The 18,703-nt window shown below is 53.9% G+C and overlaps 9 protein-coding genes across 9 annotated transcripts; 4 read left to right on the top strand and 5 right to left on the bottom strand.

The window, feature by feature from the left end:
- Nucleotides 1-679: 679 nt before the first annotated feature.
- QC762_118190 (uncharacterized protein) lies at nucleotides 680-2,374 on the bottom strand (the record flags this gene model as incomplete). The annotated part of the gene is made up of 4 exons (XM_062886254.1): nucleotides 680-772; nucleotides 833-906; nucleotides 967-2,289; nucleotides 2,347-2,374. 4 exons carry the CDS (start codon nucleotides 2,372-2,374, stop codon nucleotides 680-682), a joined length of 1,518 nt encoding a protein of 505 aa, XP_062749322.1.
- Nucleotides 2,375-3,342: 968 nt separating this feature from the next.
- Nucleotides 3,343-4,958, top strand: QC762_118180 (uncharacterized protein). Its single transcript, XM_062886253.1, has 4 exons — nucleotides 3,343-3,517; nucleotides 3,546-3,885; nucleotides 3,970-4,288; nucleotides 4,343-4,958. Exons 2-4 carry the CDS (start codon nucleotides 3,675-3,677, stop codon nucleotides 4,632-4,634), a joined length of 822 nt encoding a protein of 273 aa, XP_062749321.1. The 5' UTR covers nucleotides 3,343-3,517; nucleotides 3,546-3,674; the 3' UTR covers nucleotides 4,635-4,958.
- Nucleotides 4,959-4,973: 15 nt separating this feature from the next.
- Nucleotides 4,974-6,236, bottom strand: CSN4 (COP9/signalosome complex subunit Csn4; the record flags this gene model as incomplete). The annotated part of the gene is made up of 1 exon (XM_062886252.1): nucleotides 4,974-6,236. One exon carries the CDS (start codon nucleotides 6,234-6,236, stop codon nucleotides 4,974-4,976), a length of 1,263 nt encoding a protein of 420 aa, XP_062749320.1.
- Nucleotides 6,237-6,553: 317 nt separating this feature from the next.
- Nucleotides 6,554-6,916, top strand: QC762_0018120 (uncharacterized protein; the record flags this gene model as incomplete). The annotated part of the gene is made up of 2 exons (XM_062883051.1): nucleotides 6,554-6,646; nucleotides 6,770-6,916. 2 exons carry the CDS (start codon nucleotides 6,554-6,556, stop codon nucleotides 6,914-6,916), a joined length of 240 nt encoding a protein of 79 aa, XP_062749319.1.
- Nucleotides 6,831-8,453, bottom strand: QC762_0018110 (uncharacterized protein; the record flags this gene model as incomplete). The annotated part of the gene is made up of 1 exon (XM_062883050.1): nucleotides 6,831-8,453. The coding sequence occupies one exon, from the start codon at nucleotides 8,451-8,453 to the stop codon at nucleotides 6,831-6,833; it is 1,623 nt and encodes a 540-aa protein (XP_062749318.1).
- On the top strand, nucleotides 7,179-8,948 carry QC762_0018100 (uncharacterized protein; the record flags this gene model as incomplete). The annotated part of the gene is made up of 3 exons (XM_062883049.1): nucleotides 7,179-7,508; nucleotides 7,998-8,459; nucleotides 8,925-8,948. The coding sequence occupies 3 exons, from the start codon at nucleotides 7,179-7,181 to the stop codon at nucleotides 8,946-8,948; spliced, it is 816 nt and encodes a 271-aa protein (XP_062749317.1).
- Nucleotides 8,949-9,460: 512 nt separating this feature from the next.
- On the top strand, nucleotides 9,461-11,146 carry QC762_118150 (uncharacterized protein; the record flags this gene model as incomplete). The annotated part of the gene is made up of 1 exon (XM_062886251.1): nucleotides 9,461-11,146. One exon carries the CDS (start codon nucleotides 9,461-9,463, stop codon nucleotides 11,144-11,146), a length of 1,686 nt encoding a protein of 561 aa, XP_062749316.1.
- Nucleotides 11,147-11,987: 841 nt separating this feature from the next.
- QC762_118140 (uncharacterized protein) lies at nucleotides 11,988-12,839 on the bottom strand (the record flags this gene model as incomplete). Its single annotated transcript, XM_062886250.1, has 1 exon — nucleotides 11,988-12,839. One exon carries the CDS (start codon nucleotides 12,837-12,839, stop codon nucleotides 11,988-11,990), a length of 852 nt encoding a protein of 283 aa, XP_062749315.1.
- Nucleotides 12,840-13,370: 531 nt separating this feature from the next.
- On the bottom strand, nucleotides 13,371-15,902 carry QC762_118130 (uncharacterized protein; the record flags this gene model as incomplete). Its single annotated transcript, XM_062886249.1, has 1 exon — nucleotides 13,371-15,902. The coding sequence occupies one exon, from the start codon at nucleotides 15,900-15,902 to the stop codon at nucleotides 13,371-13,373; it is 2,532 nt and encodes an 843-aa protein (XP_062749314.1).
- Nucleotides 15,903-18,703: the final 2,801 nt, after the last annotated feature.

Genomic DNA, 18,703 nt, shown 5'->3' with positions numbered 1-18,703 from the left:
CCGATTCGACTCCTGTCCTCTCAGAAAACCCGGTTGCAACGTTGTGGTTTTGGCAATTTGCGTCTCTCAAATACGCAGTATGCCGTTGATTCAAGTGGCGTTTGGGTTTCCCCTTGAACACTTCCCATTCTCCCTCTTTCTTATCCATGTGGGTGCAGATAAACCAATCAAGTTGATTCTGTGGTGTCCAGCTTGAAGTTTGATATCAAATATTGGCGTCACCTTTTCATCTGCCCTTGCTGATCTGGAAGCTGTTGTGGAAAAGGGGAGGAGGTGGTCATCATGAGACCAGCTCAAATCCTTGCAGATTTGGCACCCGCAGAGCCTCGAACAGCCGTCTTGGCTACATCTGTGCCTCATGCAACAACCCGACGGCACTGCTTGATCGAATTGACATCATGTGAACATCGGACTAACCGACTGACTTTGAATAGCTGCCATGAGAAGGCCATCGCGAGGTTTTGCAGCACCCATTTGAATATCTCTCGCATTACAAACCAGCGTTGTACACACACTTCCCAAATGAACGTGCTTGTTCGAAACGTTCTTCTTCCAGGTAATTGTCTAGAGCCCAAAAACACCCGTCAAACCACATGCCGCCTCGGCTAGGACGAGATCGTCATGCAAAAGGATCTACGACATGCTCAACCCAGCTTGGCACCTTCCCCCGCAAAATCGCCTACAGCTTGGCAGCACGAGACGTCCACAACCCCGTTCTGTCGAGACCAGCCCCGCCATCGAAGATGTCCCGCTCGACCATCCTGCTGTTGATCTGCGATCACAAGATTATTAGCTCTTCGTCAGGGGCCCCTTGAAATCCGGGCAAACTCACAAAGCGTGGCCCAAGCTCCGAGATGTCTTTTGCGCCCATCATCTTCATGCACGTCTGAATTTCGCCTTGGAGAACTGATGACCATGTCAGCACCCTCACGACCAAAGAATCCGCAGCAATGAAGGCAAACTCACTTTCGAAAGTCCTCTCCACCCCCTTCCACCCGCCAGCCCCTAACCCATAGAGTGCAGCCCTGCCTACGCCCGCCGCTTTTGCCCCTAGACACAAAGCCTTGACCACATCCGTCCCCCTCCTGATACCCCCATCCACCCAAATCTCAATGATATCAAACACTTCCGGACAGTACTTCTTGCATTCCAACAGCGTATGCACCGCCGGCGGCGCCGTATCCAACGACCTACCCCCGTGATTGCTCAAAATGACCGCCTTGACCGTCCCCGGATGCTTCTTCGCATACTGCGCAGCCAGGTAAACATCCTCGTGCGTCTGGATCCCCTTCAAAACAATAGGCAGTTTGGTATGCTTCGCCAACCACGGCAAAGTCGTATCCCACGTCAAATCAGCCGCCGTGCCAAAGAACAGCTGCTGTCCCACACCACTATTCGAATCCGGCCTCTTCTTTGCCTTTTCCTTTTCCTCCTCTGATTTCGATGCCTCAATCAGTAGCTCCGCCTCCAACGCGGCCTTTTCGTCGTGCTCCCTCTTGCTAGGAACAGGCGCGTCAAGAGTAAGAACAACGCACTTGTACTGCGGCAGTTTGGCTATCCTCGCCAGCATGGCCTCGGATTTAGCACGAGCGTTCTGTACGTAGAGCTGCCAGCCAAAGATCTGATCCGGTTTGGCGTCGGCAACGATTTGCTCCGGCGACATGGAGGCGTTGTGGGAGACGAGCTGCATGGCCCCGAAGCGGGAGATGCCTTTTGCTATTCCAGCTTCTCCGTCCGGGTGAGCCAGCCGGGCCATGGCTGCTGGGGAGACGTACAAGGGGGTGGCGAGCTTGAAGGCGCCGCCGAGGATGGAGGTGGTGGTGTCTGCTTTGGTGACGTCGACGAAGACGCGGGGGCGGAGGAGAATGCTGCGATAGACGGTATTGTTGTATGTCTTGGAGATGAGGTCGTCGGCGGCGGAGAAGTAGTAGGCCCAGCATTTCTTGGAGACTTGGGTTTTGGCAACGGCTTCGATTTCGTCTAGATTGAGGAGGTGGTGGAGTGGCGGGGGTGGGCGTGCTGCTTCCTGGGCTGGGTTGGCGGTGTTGGACTGGCGTTGGAGTTTTTTGAGGCTCTCGGGGTCGACGATGCCGAGTTTGGCGGTGGGTGGGAGGTTGTCCTCGAGAGTGCCTGGGGGATGGATAGGGTCGAACTCGGCGGTGGCGTCCCGGCCGGCGAGCTGGAGAATGATTCTGGAGCCTCCTGGATGGGAGGGGAGGAACTCTGTTACATCGTAAACAGCGCCATGGAGGACTACCCAGCAGCTTTCTGCGGTGTTGTGCTTGGCAACTGTGTCAGCGGTCAGCAATGCATTCACCTGTGTGTGGTTGATTTGTTTAGACATGCCTTCTTCTGCACTGAAGACTTTGGCCATTGTGACAACTCGCCTTCTGGGCTTCGTGGAATGATTTCAAAAGCAAATAGCAATGTTGACAACTATACGAAGATTTTATTATTTATATCTCAACATTCCTCAATCGCCAACGGGATAATGTCACGCGGGAGCGGGCAAACCCGATATCTGGCTCAATTAATGCGGTGGTGAGTGATTGGAGGACGGGTGCTGTTGTTCTAGGGGACCCCACTGTACCCGACAGTTGCTTTTTCTGGGGAAAGTGACGAACCGGACAGCGGTCCGGGGTTGACATCTAGAACTCCGACAACGGCGGACGGACCGACAGTTCGCTGTAATGCTTGGCCGAAGCTGCAGTTGCGGCTTGGCGATATCAAAGTGCAGTATTTTGTTTTATATGCAGTAAATGGGGCTCTTTTCCCTTGCATCAACAACAGGTGCCGTCAAGGTTGAATGATTCATAACGAGGGCTGGGTGACGACACTAAGTGCAAATTGTCCTTCTGCTGTGACTAGAGTGCTCCTGTCACCGAGCTATTGCTCATGGTTAGGGGCTCTTGGGGAAGGCTCAGCAGACGTTATCAGCAAGTAGTCCCATCTAAACACTGGTGAAGTTGAATCTCCAACCCCGGGTTGTTTCAGGGACACATAAAACTGCTCATGTGATGTACTTAGTTGACCATGTGGATACTCGAGTTCATCTCCGGAGTTTCTGGAAGATGATATACAAGTAAATATGTGAACGGTAATAGGCATTGACATGCTACAAGCAGCGAAAGCAAGAGACCGAGAAATAAGGCTCAGAAACATCGAGATCATTTGAATTGCCATGAAAATGGGACCTTGGTGCTTGGTGAGCAGATAGGCCCACTTCGCTGGGCAGGGGTTCCGCTGTTAGCGCGAGGCCGACACCTCAGCTAGCTCCCCGCCCCCACCCTTCCCAACGGCAGCAGACCATGGACCACATGAACAGCCATCAACAACCTGGAACTTGCAACCTTGCGCGTATCATCAAACATTGTTCTTTTTACGGTGCATCAAACTGTGATCATAAACTTGCCTCTGGAATATCCTTTCGACAGTTTCAACGAAGCGCTCAACAAGCTAGCTGGATAGCCAACGAAGGAGGCGCATCCCCGCGTCATCATCACCCCGTCAGTTCTCCCTCCGCCGCATTCTGCCCCCGAGATCCGAGCCATCAATCAAGCATCAGCTTCCACTTCCACCACCTCACAACCCCTCGAACACGTGTCTCTTGATATCGCTACTGCCTCCTTCCGAAAACAAACCTGGGCCATCGCATCTCCAAAGCCCTTGCAAAGATGGCAGCCCGCCAGAAGCTGCGCATCCTCTGCTTTGGGGACAGTCTTACAGCAGGCTATTCCTACCTAGGCTCCGCCTACCACCCGTACCATTTCAAGATGGACCAGATGCTGGCGATGGCCTTTCCCGACTACGAAATAACCACCGTCGAGCGGGGGAAGTGCGGGGATATGGTCAGGAATGGGTTCCTGACGAGGATGCAGGAGTGCTGTTAGTTGCTCTTTCGTCAATGCTTCACAATTGCCAAAATGGATGGACTGGAACACACAGCTAACACCCAAGGTTGAGATATAGTCCCGCCTGCTAAAAAGGACGATAAGCCTCCGTTTGACTGGGTGATTGTTTTGGGAGGCACAAAGTATGTCTACGTCCCTTTGATAGACTGGTTGATGAGGTCCGCTGACGAAGTATCAAGCGACATCGCGTTTAGAGTACCACCGCAGGAAATCTTCAAGAAGTTGACTGAGGTCTGGGATATACCGCTTCGACGTGGATGTAAAGTCCTGGCCCTAACAGTCCCCGATGTGGTGGGCGACAGCAAATTCAAGATGAGGGGCGATGCGGATAGGAAAGTGCTCAACGAGCTGATCATGGGTTACAAGAAGCCTAACTTGTGGGTTCAATTGTCTACCACTTTTTGTTGTCTTACCTAGCTGACTTAGCGCAGGCACGTATACGATCTCCACGATGCTATCAGCTTGACGAAGATGTCCTCGACAGACAGGAAGACTTACAGGGATGACCAAATCCATTTCACCCCAGAAGGCTATGACCTGATTGGTAACAAAGTGGGCATGGCCTTGGTGAGCTTACTGGTTAAGCAGAGGGTGGCGGATCTTCCTCCCGCAAAGAGACGGCGGATATTCAAGAACGATGACAAGCTCTTCGAGGAGGAGACCGGCAACCCAGAGAGCCTCGACGGGGGCTATGTTGTGGTTCGGCGAACCGATCTGGACTAGGCGCCTGCTTTTTTTTTTTTTTTTTTTTTGTTTTTTTTTGGATTTCTATTTCTGGTTATACATGGTAGTGGCGGACAGCGTTTGGCTTTCTAGTCTCAAGAGAACAGGTTTGGCATCGGCGTATCTCGAGTTACGGCAACGGTTGGATAGGTATCTCGGGGGTAAGTAAATATTTGTTTTATATTCGAATTCTTCATTATTCATCTATGATCTAGACATTTTGCCCACAGACAGGGCATGTCAGTACACAATTCAACCGGCTACATGTCCCAAACAGCGGGACGATGCGGCTCGCTTGTTATAAACAGATGCGCTTCTTCTGACATTGTATCCCCCCTTTCATACGGCGATCTGAGTGGCCACAAAATCTGGAAACTCTGCCTGCAGGAGGTCTGTCACACGCTCGACATCTTCGGCCAAGGCCTGCACGTTGCTGTCCCACCGCCGGATCTCCTTTCCGACCTGTGCTGTTGTGTGCCCGCTACCATACTCACCAGACGCCTCACCCATTTCAAAGTAGATGATCCGATCAATCTGATCGATAGACCCAGTCAACCGCCCTTGCTCAATCATCTTTGCCGTTGTCTCCTCAGCCTTGTCCCCATCCAATCCCAGCAACAGCCCCAACTCGTCAAACCCGATATCCGTGTACAACCGCCCAGCACTCAACAGGTTGTGCTCCACCACAGCCCTGGCCAACACCGTCGACCCGTCCGACGTCTTGGCCAGCTGATGCGGCGCCAACGACTGCGCAAACTTTTCCACCTCGTCACTCGACAGCAGCCTATCAAAGAACATCTTTTCCAGAATCCCATACTCCTCCAGCCCCGCTGACCTCTCATCCTTGTGAAGCCTGCCCAACGCCCTGCTCCTCAACGGACCAGCCGGCGCCAAGACCGCGCACTTGATCGCCATGCTGAGCGTGTGCAGCCTCTCCTCCTCAGCAATCGAAGGCGAGAAGCTGATGTCGTGGTAACTCGATGCCGCCTGCAGGAACTGCCTGTTGGAATCCTGAATCCGAGCGGCGCTCAGCTTGAAGTGGAGCATCATCTCCGGATCCGTGTCTCCAACCTTGTGCATCACGTTCTTGAGCTTGTTGAGGTATGTCTCAGCGGTAGTGCTGTCATCTTCCTCCAGGTGGTTCCTGACAATTCTGATCCATATTTTGGCCTTCTCTCGGTCTGACACGCGGCGCTGGGAGGAGTCGAGGGGGATCTCGGCGAGGATCTTGGCGGCGGCGAGGAAGTCCTCGTTGGTTTCGTGGGCGGTGGCGATGAGCTCGCGGAGGGCCGAGGCTTGGTCGACAAGAGAGGAGGAGAGGGACGGGGTGGAGGAGATGGCGCGGACGATGTGGGTGCCGACGTCGATCCAGGACTCGTGGTTCTGGGAGTTTTTGAGGACGTTGATGAGGTCGCTAAGGACGGCTTTGGTGGTGACGACGCCGTGGGAGGCGGCGAATAGGTCGTCAGTGATGGCTTTGAGGTCGGTGCTGCGGGCTTCTGGGGGGGAGAGGTCGTCGAGGCTGTTGAGGAGGGTTTTGTAACCGATGACGGGGTTCTCTTGGGCCTTTGCGAGGGCCTCTTGGACCTTGGGCGAAACCATGTTCGGAGGTCGAATTGGGTAGCTGGAATGACGAAGTTACTTGGGTTTGGGGCTTATGACGAGGTCGAAATGTTGGGTATGATAAACTGGCTGTGATGAATCGGACCTGAAATTGGTTGGTGACAGCAAGGCTGAGAGCGTTGTATGGATGGAAGTTGAAGCTCAGCCAGCCCGACAGTGGGGGGACTGGAAGCTGTGTGCTGGAGTGTGCAGCCTCGGGCCGCTTGAGTGGGGTTGGGCGGGGTTGTGGGGAAACGCCAAGCCCAGAGCTGTCAAACCCTGGGAGTGGGGTTTGTCATGCGCATTTGGGTCCACCAATGGAAAAGGAAGGTGGCTTCCGTTTTCCAATTTACATACAACACAGCCACGTCACGCAAAGGGGAATCTTGTCTGAGAAGAAGATTCCCTTGGTATTTTGTATTCATTTTATCTATCATTATCGTCTGAGACTTTCCACCCGCCGCTGCTTTGGTGAGCAAGCTTGATGAGAAACAAAGACTCACTACTCATACTCATATTCTATGTATTATCAGGTATTCATCTTCATCAGATCCAACATTAGGGCTTCCGCCCACCCATCAACCCCCGTAACAATTAATGGGCAGAAGAGCTCTCGGCGGCATACTTCCAATACCGCTCGGCAGAAGCTCTACGGAGATCCTTGCCCTTCCATGTCATGAACAAAAAGGTGAGAGTGCAGCCCAAGGCAAGGAAGCCAGCCATGATGAAGCAGTTTTGGAGACCCATGTTGGTATACCAGGGCGTGATTCCATAGGCAATGGCGAAACCCATCAGGTTGCGGACCAGGATAACAGCGGTGGTGGTGTCGCCCGAGATATCCTTGTAGCAGTCAATGTTGTATGAGAGAGCAACCGAGCCACCAGCTACGACACTGGCAGTCAGAATACCGAGACCGACGGCCAAAATTGCCCAGTGAGCGTGATGCTGGGCACCAACACCCCACATGATAAGGCCGATGGCTCCCAAGACAGCCGTCACAAGAAGGGGCCAGAGACGGTGCTCGGGCTCACGGACGCCGTTGTTCCGGCGGGCAAGCCACAAGGTGAACTTATCGGCAATGGAACCAGCCCAGTAGCAGCCAATGGCCGCGCCGACGATGGGACCGGTGTAGATGGTGCCGACAAGACCGGAAGACCAGTTGTAGGGAGCGTTGGCGAGAACAGGGCTGGCAGTTCCGTTAAGGACTTGGTACCAGCAGAGGTTGATGCCGTAGATGAAACCGGCCCAGAGGACGATGGGGAATTGGTAAAGGTAAATGAAGGGCATATACATGGTCTTGAGCATGTGTTGGTAGGTTGGTCGGCCGTCCATCTTGCGGAACCACGCGAGTTTCTGGGCGAGGGTGGGCTTGACGTAGATGGCAGCAGGAGCTTCGCTGACGGTCTGGCTCGAGCTGCTGCTCTTCTCTCCCTTCTCTCCGGCATCGGTGGTGGTAGCAGCAGCAGCAATCTCATCCTGCTCATCCTCCAGACCCTCCAAACCCTGGCGGAAATACATGGTCTCCTCCATGAAGAAAAACATGATGATGAAGGCCACGGCAGCGAAGATGGCACCAAAGTACATGGTCCACTTCCATCCATACGCCTCGTTGAACCAGCCGCCAATCAAGGGAGCCAGGAAGTTGGAGCCGAAGAGCGAAAAGACGTACACGCCCATCATGGCACCGCGCTCATGGGCAAAAAAGACGTCGGGAATGCTGACCTCGGGTAAGGCCTCGATAGGTGCACAGAAGAACCCAAGGATGATACGATGAGCGAACCATTCGCCGCCCGACTTGGAATAGGCTGTCCAAACCATCAAGGGCACGGTAGCAAGGGTCGAAACGAGATAAACACCGCGGCGGCCATATGTCAAGGCAATGGGCTGCCAGAACAAGCAGCCGAAACCAAGCAGCAAGAAAGCGTAACCGGTACCCTCGACAAGTGTTGCAGTGGAGATGCCGGTATCCGCGGTGATGTCGGCGAGAATCGAGTATTGGAGGGTCATAGGAAGTCCAGTGCCGAAGGTGTAGACCACAACCATGGCGAGAGCCAACATCTTTCGGCCTCTGCTCCAGTTGAGAGGGTCCTCGGGATCATCGCTAGGACGGGGAACAAGCTGGATTCCGTCCCGCATCTTTGCGCCGGCAGGCGCCGCGCCGGAAACATCGACGAGGTGGACGGTGCCGGGCACCACGGCCGTATGCTGAGTAGCCATCCTGAGGTGTGTGTCGAGGTGGATGAGCGGGCGTTGACTGGAGAATCACAATCTTCATTGGGGACAAGACGTAATGTATTTATAAACTGCATTTATGTTACCTTCTTTGGAAGAGACATGGGAACCACTCGCCGTTATCTCAGCACTTGTCAGACACTGACAGCTACACAGACCTCCAGGACTACCGCTAGGATCCTGCTGTCAACCATGCTGACCACTTAGACACGTCTTGGAAGCTTAGTTATTCTCCGCTGTTATCGGATAACGAGGCACGCTAGGAACAAAATAACTGGCACTGCAAAAGTAAGTCAACGGAGGACCGTATCTTCAGTACACGTCAAAAGATAATTAATGAAGCTCGGAGATGGATAATAGGCGTTCTTACTATCCTCTGACATCTATTACCTATCTTTCAAAGCCTATTTTTTTTTTGGTGAAGATGTGTAAGTTGACAATCATTCTACGTTTTAGTGGCTTACAATCCAGGGCATGTGAGGATTCCCCAGATCTCCACTTAAATTCCGAGACATCTCCCTCTTATCAGATATGTCGGCTTCTCCAGCAGGATCATGGAACTAAACCACCGGTAGCTCTTGGCAGTGAACTACACACCACGATCCCGACTGGAAGGGAACCAACCAGCATCAGCCGTGCTTGCATATCTCGGGAGGGGATCATCATCGTCCCCTCGACTGGCTTTCGGACAGCTGGTATCGGGACAGCTCCAGCCCAGCTCTCCACCGTGCCTATCTGGTTGATACCCCCTCACGATAAGCCAACTGAACGAGATATCCAAGTTTCATCAACAACGCGTGTTGTGTCAAGTATCACGATGGTATCACCGGGTTCGGTATCCAGAGGACAGATTTCCCAAGAGTAATACAGCAGTTCCCAGGTCGATAAATGTCGAAGGCCCGTTCGCACCTGGCTTCCAATCACCAGTTCAACTCATCTCATCATCTTTCAACCCTATCTACTCAACGATCTACCCCTTGTCATTTATCAACATGTCTTCCAGACCGCTTCCTGTTGTTCAGCGGGTACCCTTGCCTCAAGGAACCCCTGAGTACGAGGCTCTGCGCCAGAAGTATCTTTCCGAGCTCGAGGCCAGCATTCCTGACGAGTACTACCTACCCCAGTCACTGATTGACAACCCTCCACGGGACGTCACCTCCGTACCAAGAGAGTGCGGTATCCTGACTGCCGAGGAAATCGACATTACCGAAAACTACGATGCCACTGCCTTGGCCGCTGCCATCGCTTCCAAGAAGTTCAGCGCCGTGGCTGTCGCCACCGCCTTCACCAAGCGTGCTGCCATCGCCCACCAGCTCACCGGCTGCTTGGTAGAGTACTTCCAAGGCGAGGCCCTCGAGAGGGCGAAGGCCCTTGACGAGCATCTGGAGAAGACCGGCAAGACCGTTGGTCCTCTTCATGGTGTTCCTATCAGTCTGAAGGAGCACATGCCCATTAAGGGTCACTACACAGCCGTTGGTTTCCTCGACACGCGCCACATTGATGACTATGACTGCCAAATGGTGGCCATCCTTCGCGCTGCAGGTGCCGTCTTTTACTGCAAGACCAACCAGCCCCAGGGCATCATGCACCTTGAGACCGTCTCTCCTCTTGGTCGCACCCTCAACCCTCACAACATTGATCTGTCGGCTGGTGGATCTACCGGTGGTGAGGCGGCCCTGTTGGCCATTCGCGGCTCCATTCTTGGTATCGGTACCGATATTGGCGGTTCGATTCGCGGGCCGGCTGGATTCTGCGGTATCTATGGCTACAAGTCGACATCGTACTATCTCCCTACCAAGGACTTCCTTGTTGGTGGTTTCGCTGCCGAGCTGACGGTGCTCTGCTCTACTGGCCCCATGGGCCATTCTTTGAGGGATATGGATCTCTTCTGCTCCGTCGTCAAAGCCTCGAACCCGCACGTTGAGGACCCAGCACTCATCCCTATCCCGTGGACCGGCACTGCCACCGCTCCCAAAACCACTCCTCTCAAGGTCGGCATCATGTGGAATGACGGTGCCATCATCCCTCAGCCTCCTGTCAAGCGGGCTCTTGCCTGGGCCAAGGAGCAGCTAGAGACCAAGTTCCCTGGCAAGTTCGAGGTCAAGTCCTTCGTCCCTTACCAAGCGGCCGAGGCCATGGTCAACATCCGCAAGGCTTATTGGCCCGACGGTGGCAACGCCGTCAGAGCTCACCTTGCTGCCACGGGCGAGCCAATGTTCCATCTGACGGAGTGGATCCTGAAGGACGCCGTGAGCGAGGAAGAGCTCCCCGTCTCCAAGGTGCTCGAGTACCGTGTTGCCCGTGATGTCTACCGCCAGAAGTTCGTCGCGGACTGGAACGCGCAGGATGTCGATGTGGTCATCTCTCCCGTTTTTGTTGGCCCGGCTTGTGAGCACGAGACTGCTTTCTACTGGAACTACACCGCCCTGTGGAACTACCTCGACTACCCCGGTGTTGTCTTCCCCACCCCCATCAAGGCGCTCAAGAAGGGTGCCGAGGACTACGCTCCCGAGGACGCCACTCCTCTGAGCGAGCAAGACAAGCACACCCGGGAACTGTGGGCCAAGGGTGACTTTGAGAACGCCCCTATCAACTTGCAGATTACCACCAGAAAATATCATGACAACGAGCTCTTTGGCGCGCTGGCTGCCCTCCAGGAGGCTCTTGCCCTCCCCTGAAGGGCGTGTTGATTGGAGGATGATAATTATGATGACGAGACAAAACACAATATTTAATTTTTTTTTGTATGTAATTAGATACCTGAGAATGAATGAAGCAACTCGCCTTGTACCCAAGCTTTTGGCTCCCTCCCATGCGGTCCAAGATAAAATCCTCCGATTGGACCGTCTCATCCCTGCCTAATCTGATGAAGATACCGGTGGTTTGGGTCACTTGAATACCGAGGATCACCGAGAGACGGCTCTGATGCTAGTATGCAATGAATGATAGGACGAACGGAAGAGTGGTAGCGCGGGTGGTAGTAAGGGGGAATCATGCATCCTTATCTATGCATATCTGGGGTGCATTACGGCACATGTATTCAGATTGGTGTACACGAATTATCAACGATTACTCTCGGCTATGGGTTGGTCGAGTGATGCACTTTGATGTCGAGAGCCTGTTTGAGGGTTTCTGATCAGCCACGTCCTCAGCAGACCTCTATCAGCGCGTGTAAGTGATGCAGCTGTCAGATGTGCCTACCTACTGGTTGGCACTGGCGGCCTACGTCAAGATCGTACGATTTTTCCGACTCTCTAACCGCACAAATAAATTCGAAGTGACCGCACCCCCCGTGAACTTGAACTCTTGCTTCAACATGGCAGTCCTGCGGCACGTCTTCCCAACATTTTGCGAAATAATCTCCTACATATACGCATACGCTGCTCTTTGGCAAACACACACAAGCCTCATGTCCCTTCCCATCAGGTTTCCCCTTTTCTTTCACCTTCACCAGACTCGCAAGTGCCATTGATTGCACCGCAGAGCCTCCCTTACTCTTTCCCATCTCTAACCCGCCCCTCAATGCTGCAAGACCACCCCCTTCCCCCTCTCCCAATTATCCATCCCCTCCCTAATATTCATCCAGTACCTCAACCTCACCGCCTCCTCCTTCGCCCGTTCCACATCCTCCACCTTGAAAGCCTCCTCCAACCCCCTCTCCGCCTCCTCAATCCTCTTCTCATTCTCCTCCCTCAGCTCCTCCAAATCCTGCTCCGTGTCCGCCTCCTCAATGATCTCCCTACTCTCCAAAACAGTCATCAACAGCTCCGGGTCAGGCTCCGCATGCGTCCCCGCCTCATCACCCGCCAAGTCGACATCGTACAGCTCATGCAAGAGATACTGCGCGCGCAAGAGAGGGTTGGATAGCGTTTTGTAGGCCGTGTTGATAATGGCAGAGTTGGTCGTCGCGGCGGATTTGGCACTGGCGGACGCGGAGGAGTGGGCAAAGTCTGGGTGGGAGAGGGCTTGGAGCTTGAGGAACTCGTTGCGGAGGGTGCGGAGGGGGATGTGGAAGGGTCCCGAGGGAGGTGGGCCGAGGGGGAGGGTCTGGGGGAAGAGGGCGTAGAATGGGGGGGTTTTCCTCTTCTTGCTCCCGTCTTTTGAGGCTGGTGTTGGTTCTGATGGTGAAGAAGAAGAAGAAGAAGAGGAGGAGGAGGAGGAGGAGGAGGAGGACCACCGCTGTTGTCGGGGCTGGAGGAGTGATATCCTGGGTGTACTCCCTGACATTGATGTTTGGCATCTTTCTCTGGGGGTTACAGACAGGCTGGAAAAGGCTGCTCTCGATCTCAGTGAGTTCTTCGCCTCTCTTTGACAAGAGGCACACATTTGTGATGCCGCGCGCCGCGAGGACGACACAAGCGAGGACAGCATTCTGACGTTTGTGCGTTTTTTTCTGAGGATTTAAATCGGTAAGTCCAGGGTGCAGGTTCGCAAAGATGAATAGCCTAGTGTTTAAAAGCGCGTAATTGTTGATAGTTATGCTCAAGATGTTAGTGAAATGATGGAAAAAACCCGAGATCCGCTGCGGCTCCCAGCCAAAGAAAAATGACGTCGGCGCTACCACCGATCCCCGCCGGTTTGATAAGCTACCCCTGTCGCTCAAAGCCGGCAGATCCCGACAGAAGGTAACAACCCTAACCCAGCAACGTTAATGACACCCCAACCATCCTTCACGATCGCCCGATAGGGAAATTGCTCTAAACCGATGTTGAGTTGCCGGAGATATTCTTATTTTGACTACATCGTACAGTCTTTACGTATGTGCTTGTATGTCATCGCTTCATGATTAAAAACTGGCTACCTACTTTGTACCTTGTACCCCAGATAATCTGCCAAAGCATTTCCAACATGATCATCAACTCGTCCAAAAATATGCTCAATATACAACATGGTTCTCTCTCCTCAAGAAGGGACCGTCTGCCTCCACCTCCCCCGCTCCTGATGCCACCACCGTTCCTTGTCCTTCTTATCAACCACCATGCCCGAATACGTATTCCACCGTCCCGTACATCCCTCCCTAGTCCTCTTCTCCCCCTCCTCCCGTTCCCCAATCCCAGCACCCTTCTTCTTCTTGCTTCTCCCATCCCCCTCCCCTCCCCCCAAAACCAACGCTTCCCCCCCATCATCCCTAATCATATCCTCCACCGTCACCAACCCCCCTCCCTCGTCCGTCTGTCCCAACCCCTCATTCGGAGTCAGCACATACCTAACCTTGCTCCCCACCGTCCCGACAAACGCCCCGACTCCATACTTCTCCCTCATGGTGCCCCCCTCGTCAAAAACCTGAATGAAAAACCTCGGATACTTCTTCGCCTGGTCGATCCTCGCCTGCGCCGCCATCCTCGCCTGGTGCAAATCGCTATTATCCCGCGCCATCATATCCAGCGCATCCGGCGGCGGGAAGAGCGGGCTGACCGGCGGTGGGGTGTTTCCACTTCTGCTGCCCGACCGGCTCCCGCTTCGAGACCGGTTGCTGCTCCCCCAGAACCCCAGCGCGCTGCCGGACCGCTGCGACGAGGCAGTGGACGAGTTGCGGTGGTGGCCCGAGCCAAAACCCTGCCAGGCTTGGGACGAGCTGGGACGGCGAGAGGAAGTGCTGTTGGCGTGTGCGTGCCCGTAACTGTGGGCTCGTCCGCGGAAGCGGTCACCTGGCAAATCGACCTTTTCTCTCGGCTGGCAGACAGCCTGGAAGATCCCTTCCGGGTCGTTCGGCGCGCAGAGGTAGCGGAGGGCGGGGAAGCCCCCTGCGCTGATGGACTTTGCGAGGATGGTATCCGAGGGTGTGGACTGTGTTGGTAGGTATGGAATGTCCCAGTGCAGTCGTTTGAGGGTTCGGCACGCGAGATACGGAAAGAGCATGATGAACTCGTCTGGTGGTATCGCAGGGGCGATTGTCTGAACAATGTTGAAGGTTTCGAGGCAGTAAAGATACGAGAATAGTCGAGCGATGGCGGGGAGAGATTCGATGTTCAAGTGAATGAGGGTGAGCGTGTGGAGGGAATTGCTGTTGCGTCGAGTTGCAAGGGCAGAAAGGCCGTTGGTGGTTACGCCTGTGCAATGAGCCAACGATAGTGTCTTCAGTGGAGGGAGGGCCAGAAGAGAACTGTCATCGAACGCTGAGTGTGGCAGGTGAGAGAGATACAGATTCTGGAGGGCTGGAAGACATCTAACGGTGCGGTCTAGGAGGTTGGGTGGGCTGAGCGTGGCACCGAGATGGCAGTGAACTACCAGTGTGGTGAGGTGTTTCCAATTCATGTTGAAATCCAAGAATCCCTGGGCTTCCTGCCGTGTGAGATCTACCGGGCCCCAATGGCTATTTGGACCGCCCGGTCGTGACCGCTGCTGTTGTTGTGACGGTGACGGTTCCAAAATCCAGCTCATCTCCTTCAGCTTGGGCCGCGTGGAGAGTGCCTGGAATATCCTTTGGAAAGAGTGGTTGAACGTCGGGTAATATCCAATAAGCCGCTCCAGGCTGGGACATGCCATGATCACCGACGCAACCAAATCATTGTACTCTGTCAACCCAACCCCCTGAGGCAATGCAGGTGGCTTCAGCGACCGAACAATCACCGCAATCTGGGCGTTTGACCTCAGAGTCCGCCTCAGCAAGATCAGTCTCGACCCGTACGTCGTCTTTGTCCGCTTCTTAATGGCCGGGCCCTCATGTCCCACAATGTGAATGTGCCCATACAAGGCCTCCCGAGCATACTTGAGACACTTGCGAGCGCTGAGGGCAACCGAGCAGCAATCGCGCATCCAGCAAGTAGCACAACTATTCCGGCCCTGGCCAAGATGCAGCTTGCGCAACTCTTCCAGCATCAGCTCCAACACTTCGCCCGGCAATGCCGCAAATAGCTCTCCCTGTGCCTTTTTTCGATACTGCTTGATTGGTGCTGGTTTTTGCCACGGGTAGGACTGTGAGCATGGCCCCACAGCGTTTCCAGCTCCCATGATGAGCGGCGTGTTTGACGGTGTCTGCCATCTTGGCTGAGCTGCTGGTGACTGTGGACCTCCTATCGGATAAGAATCGACGCTCGTATGACTGCTGCTCATCGACATGGTACGTATCCGTCCATCAAAACTCTCACCGTCAAAAAAAGCACTGCTGGCTACCGTGCTGCTGGCCTCGCTGTTGTTGGACAGGCGTCTTGGTCGATCATACCACCCCGATCGTTCCGCCGTACCATTCAAAGCTGAGCTGGTGTTGCCACCAAGCTGGACTGTCGGTTTGTGGGTCGTGGGTACGCCATCCGTGGGCGAGCCGCTAATACAGGCCCCGACCTCGGGCTTCCCGTTTCCATTGGTAATTTCTTGTATCCTTGCACTTGCTCTCTGCGTCCTCAGAACGAACTCCTGATCGTTTGGCGGATACATCGCCAAGGGCATCCCTCCTGCCCACGGTCGACTTGGCGATATCGGGGCGGCTGTCGTCATCGGACGAATATCAGACTGCTTGGGCTGAGAAACAGGTGGTAAAGGCGTGTTTACCACTGTTGGCTTGACTCGCGGAGCAGGTGGTTTCAGTCGAATATCATCATCCTCTGGCTTGTCCTCCTTGTCTCTTCTGTCCCTCTTATCCGACTTATCCGCCTGCGTGAGAATGTCCGGGGAGCTGTGAAAAGACCGGTGGAAGGGCCGCTGGGAGGAGACGGGCGTAATCGAAACGATTCGCTGATTGTAGGGTCTGTTGTAAAAGGAAGGCGGAGGTCTACAGGAGTTAATAATCGGCACAACAATGATCTCTTATAATATTCAACGAAAGTACAAGCGAAGAAAGGGGAAATCAGCCAAGAAGGTCATAGGCAAGGCTGGTGGTGGGCCAAGTCGCGCGTTTAAATGAACACTTGGGAAGGATAACCATGCAGATCTCGGACAAATAAGGATATGACAGGCGTTGGGAACGGTCAAAGAAAGAAACAAGAGAAGCGTGGGATCAACAGATCCAACACCTGTCTGGCTGTCTGTGGGTACAAAGAGGAGAAGCGCGGCTTTGATGGCCCAGCGGTTCCTGCATGTGCTTCCAAATCCATCCCACCATCACCACCACATCCAAGGCTCCAAGAACCAAGAACCAAGAAACCAAGAGCGCTGCATTCCGAATCGAGAAGTCGGGAAAGACGGTCAGCTTCAGCGCTTGCTGAGGACCCTGCCAAGCGCTAACCGCTTTGAACTTTTGGGGTGGGATTGTGTCTGGGCACTCAGAGGCTCGACATGGCGCCACTAGCCAGATGGTGGAAATTGCACGCGGAAGCGTTCACACGCTGCGCTGCTGCGGCATCAGTGCTCGAATCGCTGGATAGCAGATGAAAAGGGGGTGTGTCACCAAGCCAGCCTTGACAGCAAACCGAGCAAAAAAGCCAATAGAACATGCAAGGCTCAATGGGCTTGTGAAACATGCAAAGAGCAACAAAGAATGTAAAAAATACTTTGAAGTAGGCTGCCGACCTGCCGGCTTGGGGGTTTCGCCCAAACCTGGAAGTCCAGCGTGGGGCACTAGCCCCCAGGCCCAGCGACAGGGGGCTTCCGAGTGCCGAGAGGAATGATGACACCATGCCCAACGGAGGTTTTCCCTATTGTTCTTCCATAAAACGATTGCATGTTCCACAACGTCCACCAGACGCCACATCGCTGAGTGATATCGATTGCAACTTTGCGTAGGGGGTAGATAATGACCAGCTGATACGAAATGGAAGCTGATGGGCTGAAAGCGACAGAAAACAAGAGCAAGAAGAAAACCGCACTCACCGAGAAGTTCCTGGCCTGCGGTTGTTATTCTTAGCAGCTGCAGCGCCCGCGCTGGTACCCGCTGCCATCTCAGGACGTGCACTCCCATTCCCGGTCTTGGTCTCGGGCGTCGAAAACCCATATGAATTCGTCAGCGTCTTCGAAAGCTCGGCCAGCTCTTGTCGCTTCGCCATGGTCGTTGTGACTATGGTCTTTTCGGCAGTATTGCTTCGGGACAGCGAAAAGGAGCTCCGGGAAAGGGAAAAAGAGCTCCTGCGGCTACCTGTCCCGGCACTGGGTTTCTTTTCGACATCCTGAACGATAACCGGAGCCTCGCTTTCACTATTGCGTCTTTTCTTGAACGGCGACCAAGATTTTATCGAAGATATCGACGATGACCGCGGTCGTGATTTTGGTGTATCATTGCCGTTCATATTGGCAACGATTATGAGATTGGAACTCAAACGAGTGTCGTGGGCGTATCATGGGTTTGCCCTGTTGTTGAAATCGTCGGTCTCGATAATGTTGGTCAGTACCTTATTGTCCCCCTATTCGCACTCTTGATCGGACCGTTGGATATGCACACGGGCTAAACGCCACAACACAGAGTTGCCGGTCCGGGCCCAACAAAGAAAGAGAGAGAGAGAACCCGATCCTATTCAGCCGCAGTTTCGTGTTTCGTATATCGCGCCCCAGGCTGGCATCAAAGATCGAAGCGCGCGCGCGCAAAGAAGAGAGGTCGACGGCCGAGGAATATTATATCCCGACTTGAAGATGTTTCCTGCTTCTTCCACAAAATCCACCACCCCGCTTCTTTCCCGCCCCTCCTTTTTCGTGTTGTCTCCAAACTTTCTTCCCACCTTACCCGCCTCTTCAACAATGTCGGTCAGTCACCGGAGCCGTTCATGCATCCAACAGGTGGGTTAGAATAATGATGATGAATCAGAGACGGTTTTTGTGCCTGGTTTGCGCAATGGCTCGGTCGCGTGGGTGTCAGCCGGTCAGCCAGTCAGTCAGTCAGTCAGGTAGGCAGGCAGGCGAGTCAAGTCCAGCTTCTTGTGTCGCCGGGTCGTCGAATGTGAATGGATAAGGTACCGAGTTTCTGTTGTCATGCGCGGCTTTTGCACCACCACCATGGAAGCGTCGGCAGTTTTCTCTTTTCCCGTTGTACGATCTCGATTAAAATATCCGGGTCGTTGGAGGGACAAGGGAGGACACAAACCCTTTGGAACCACAAAAGGAGCGTGAGAAGAAAGGTAGTGGGAATACGGTTTCATAAAAACCAAATACCGACCTTGCCTGGGATGCTTGTCCTCGCTTGTGTCCTTGCTTGCTGGCTCGGCTCGCGAAGGAGGTGTTGATTGCTTGGTTCCCACGCACACCACGCGATGCGAAACAATCTGTCCACAGTCCACATGCATCTCATTCTTGCTGCGTTACTGGACCGGCGGGGTCATCATGAGCCTTATGCTCCTGCCCCGATCTTGGATAATGGGGTATGCCCGGTATTA

Source organism: Podospora pseudocomata (genome assembly GCF_035222375.1).
Source record: "Podospora pseudocomata strain CBS 415.72m chromosome 1 map unlocalized CBS415.72m_1, whole genome shotgun sequence".
NCBI lineage: Eukaryota > Fungi > Ascomycota > Sordariomycetes > Sordariales > Podosporaceae > Podospora > Podospora pseudocomata.
This window is presented reverse-complemented; position numbering and strand designations above follow the sequence as displayed.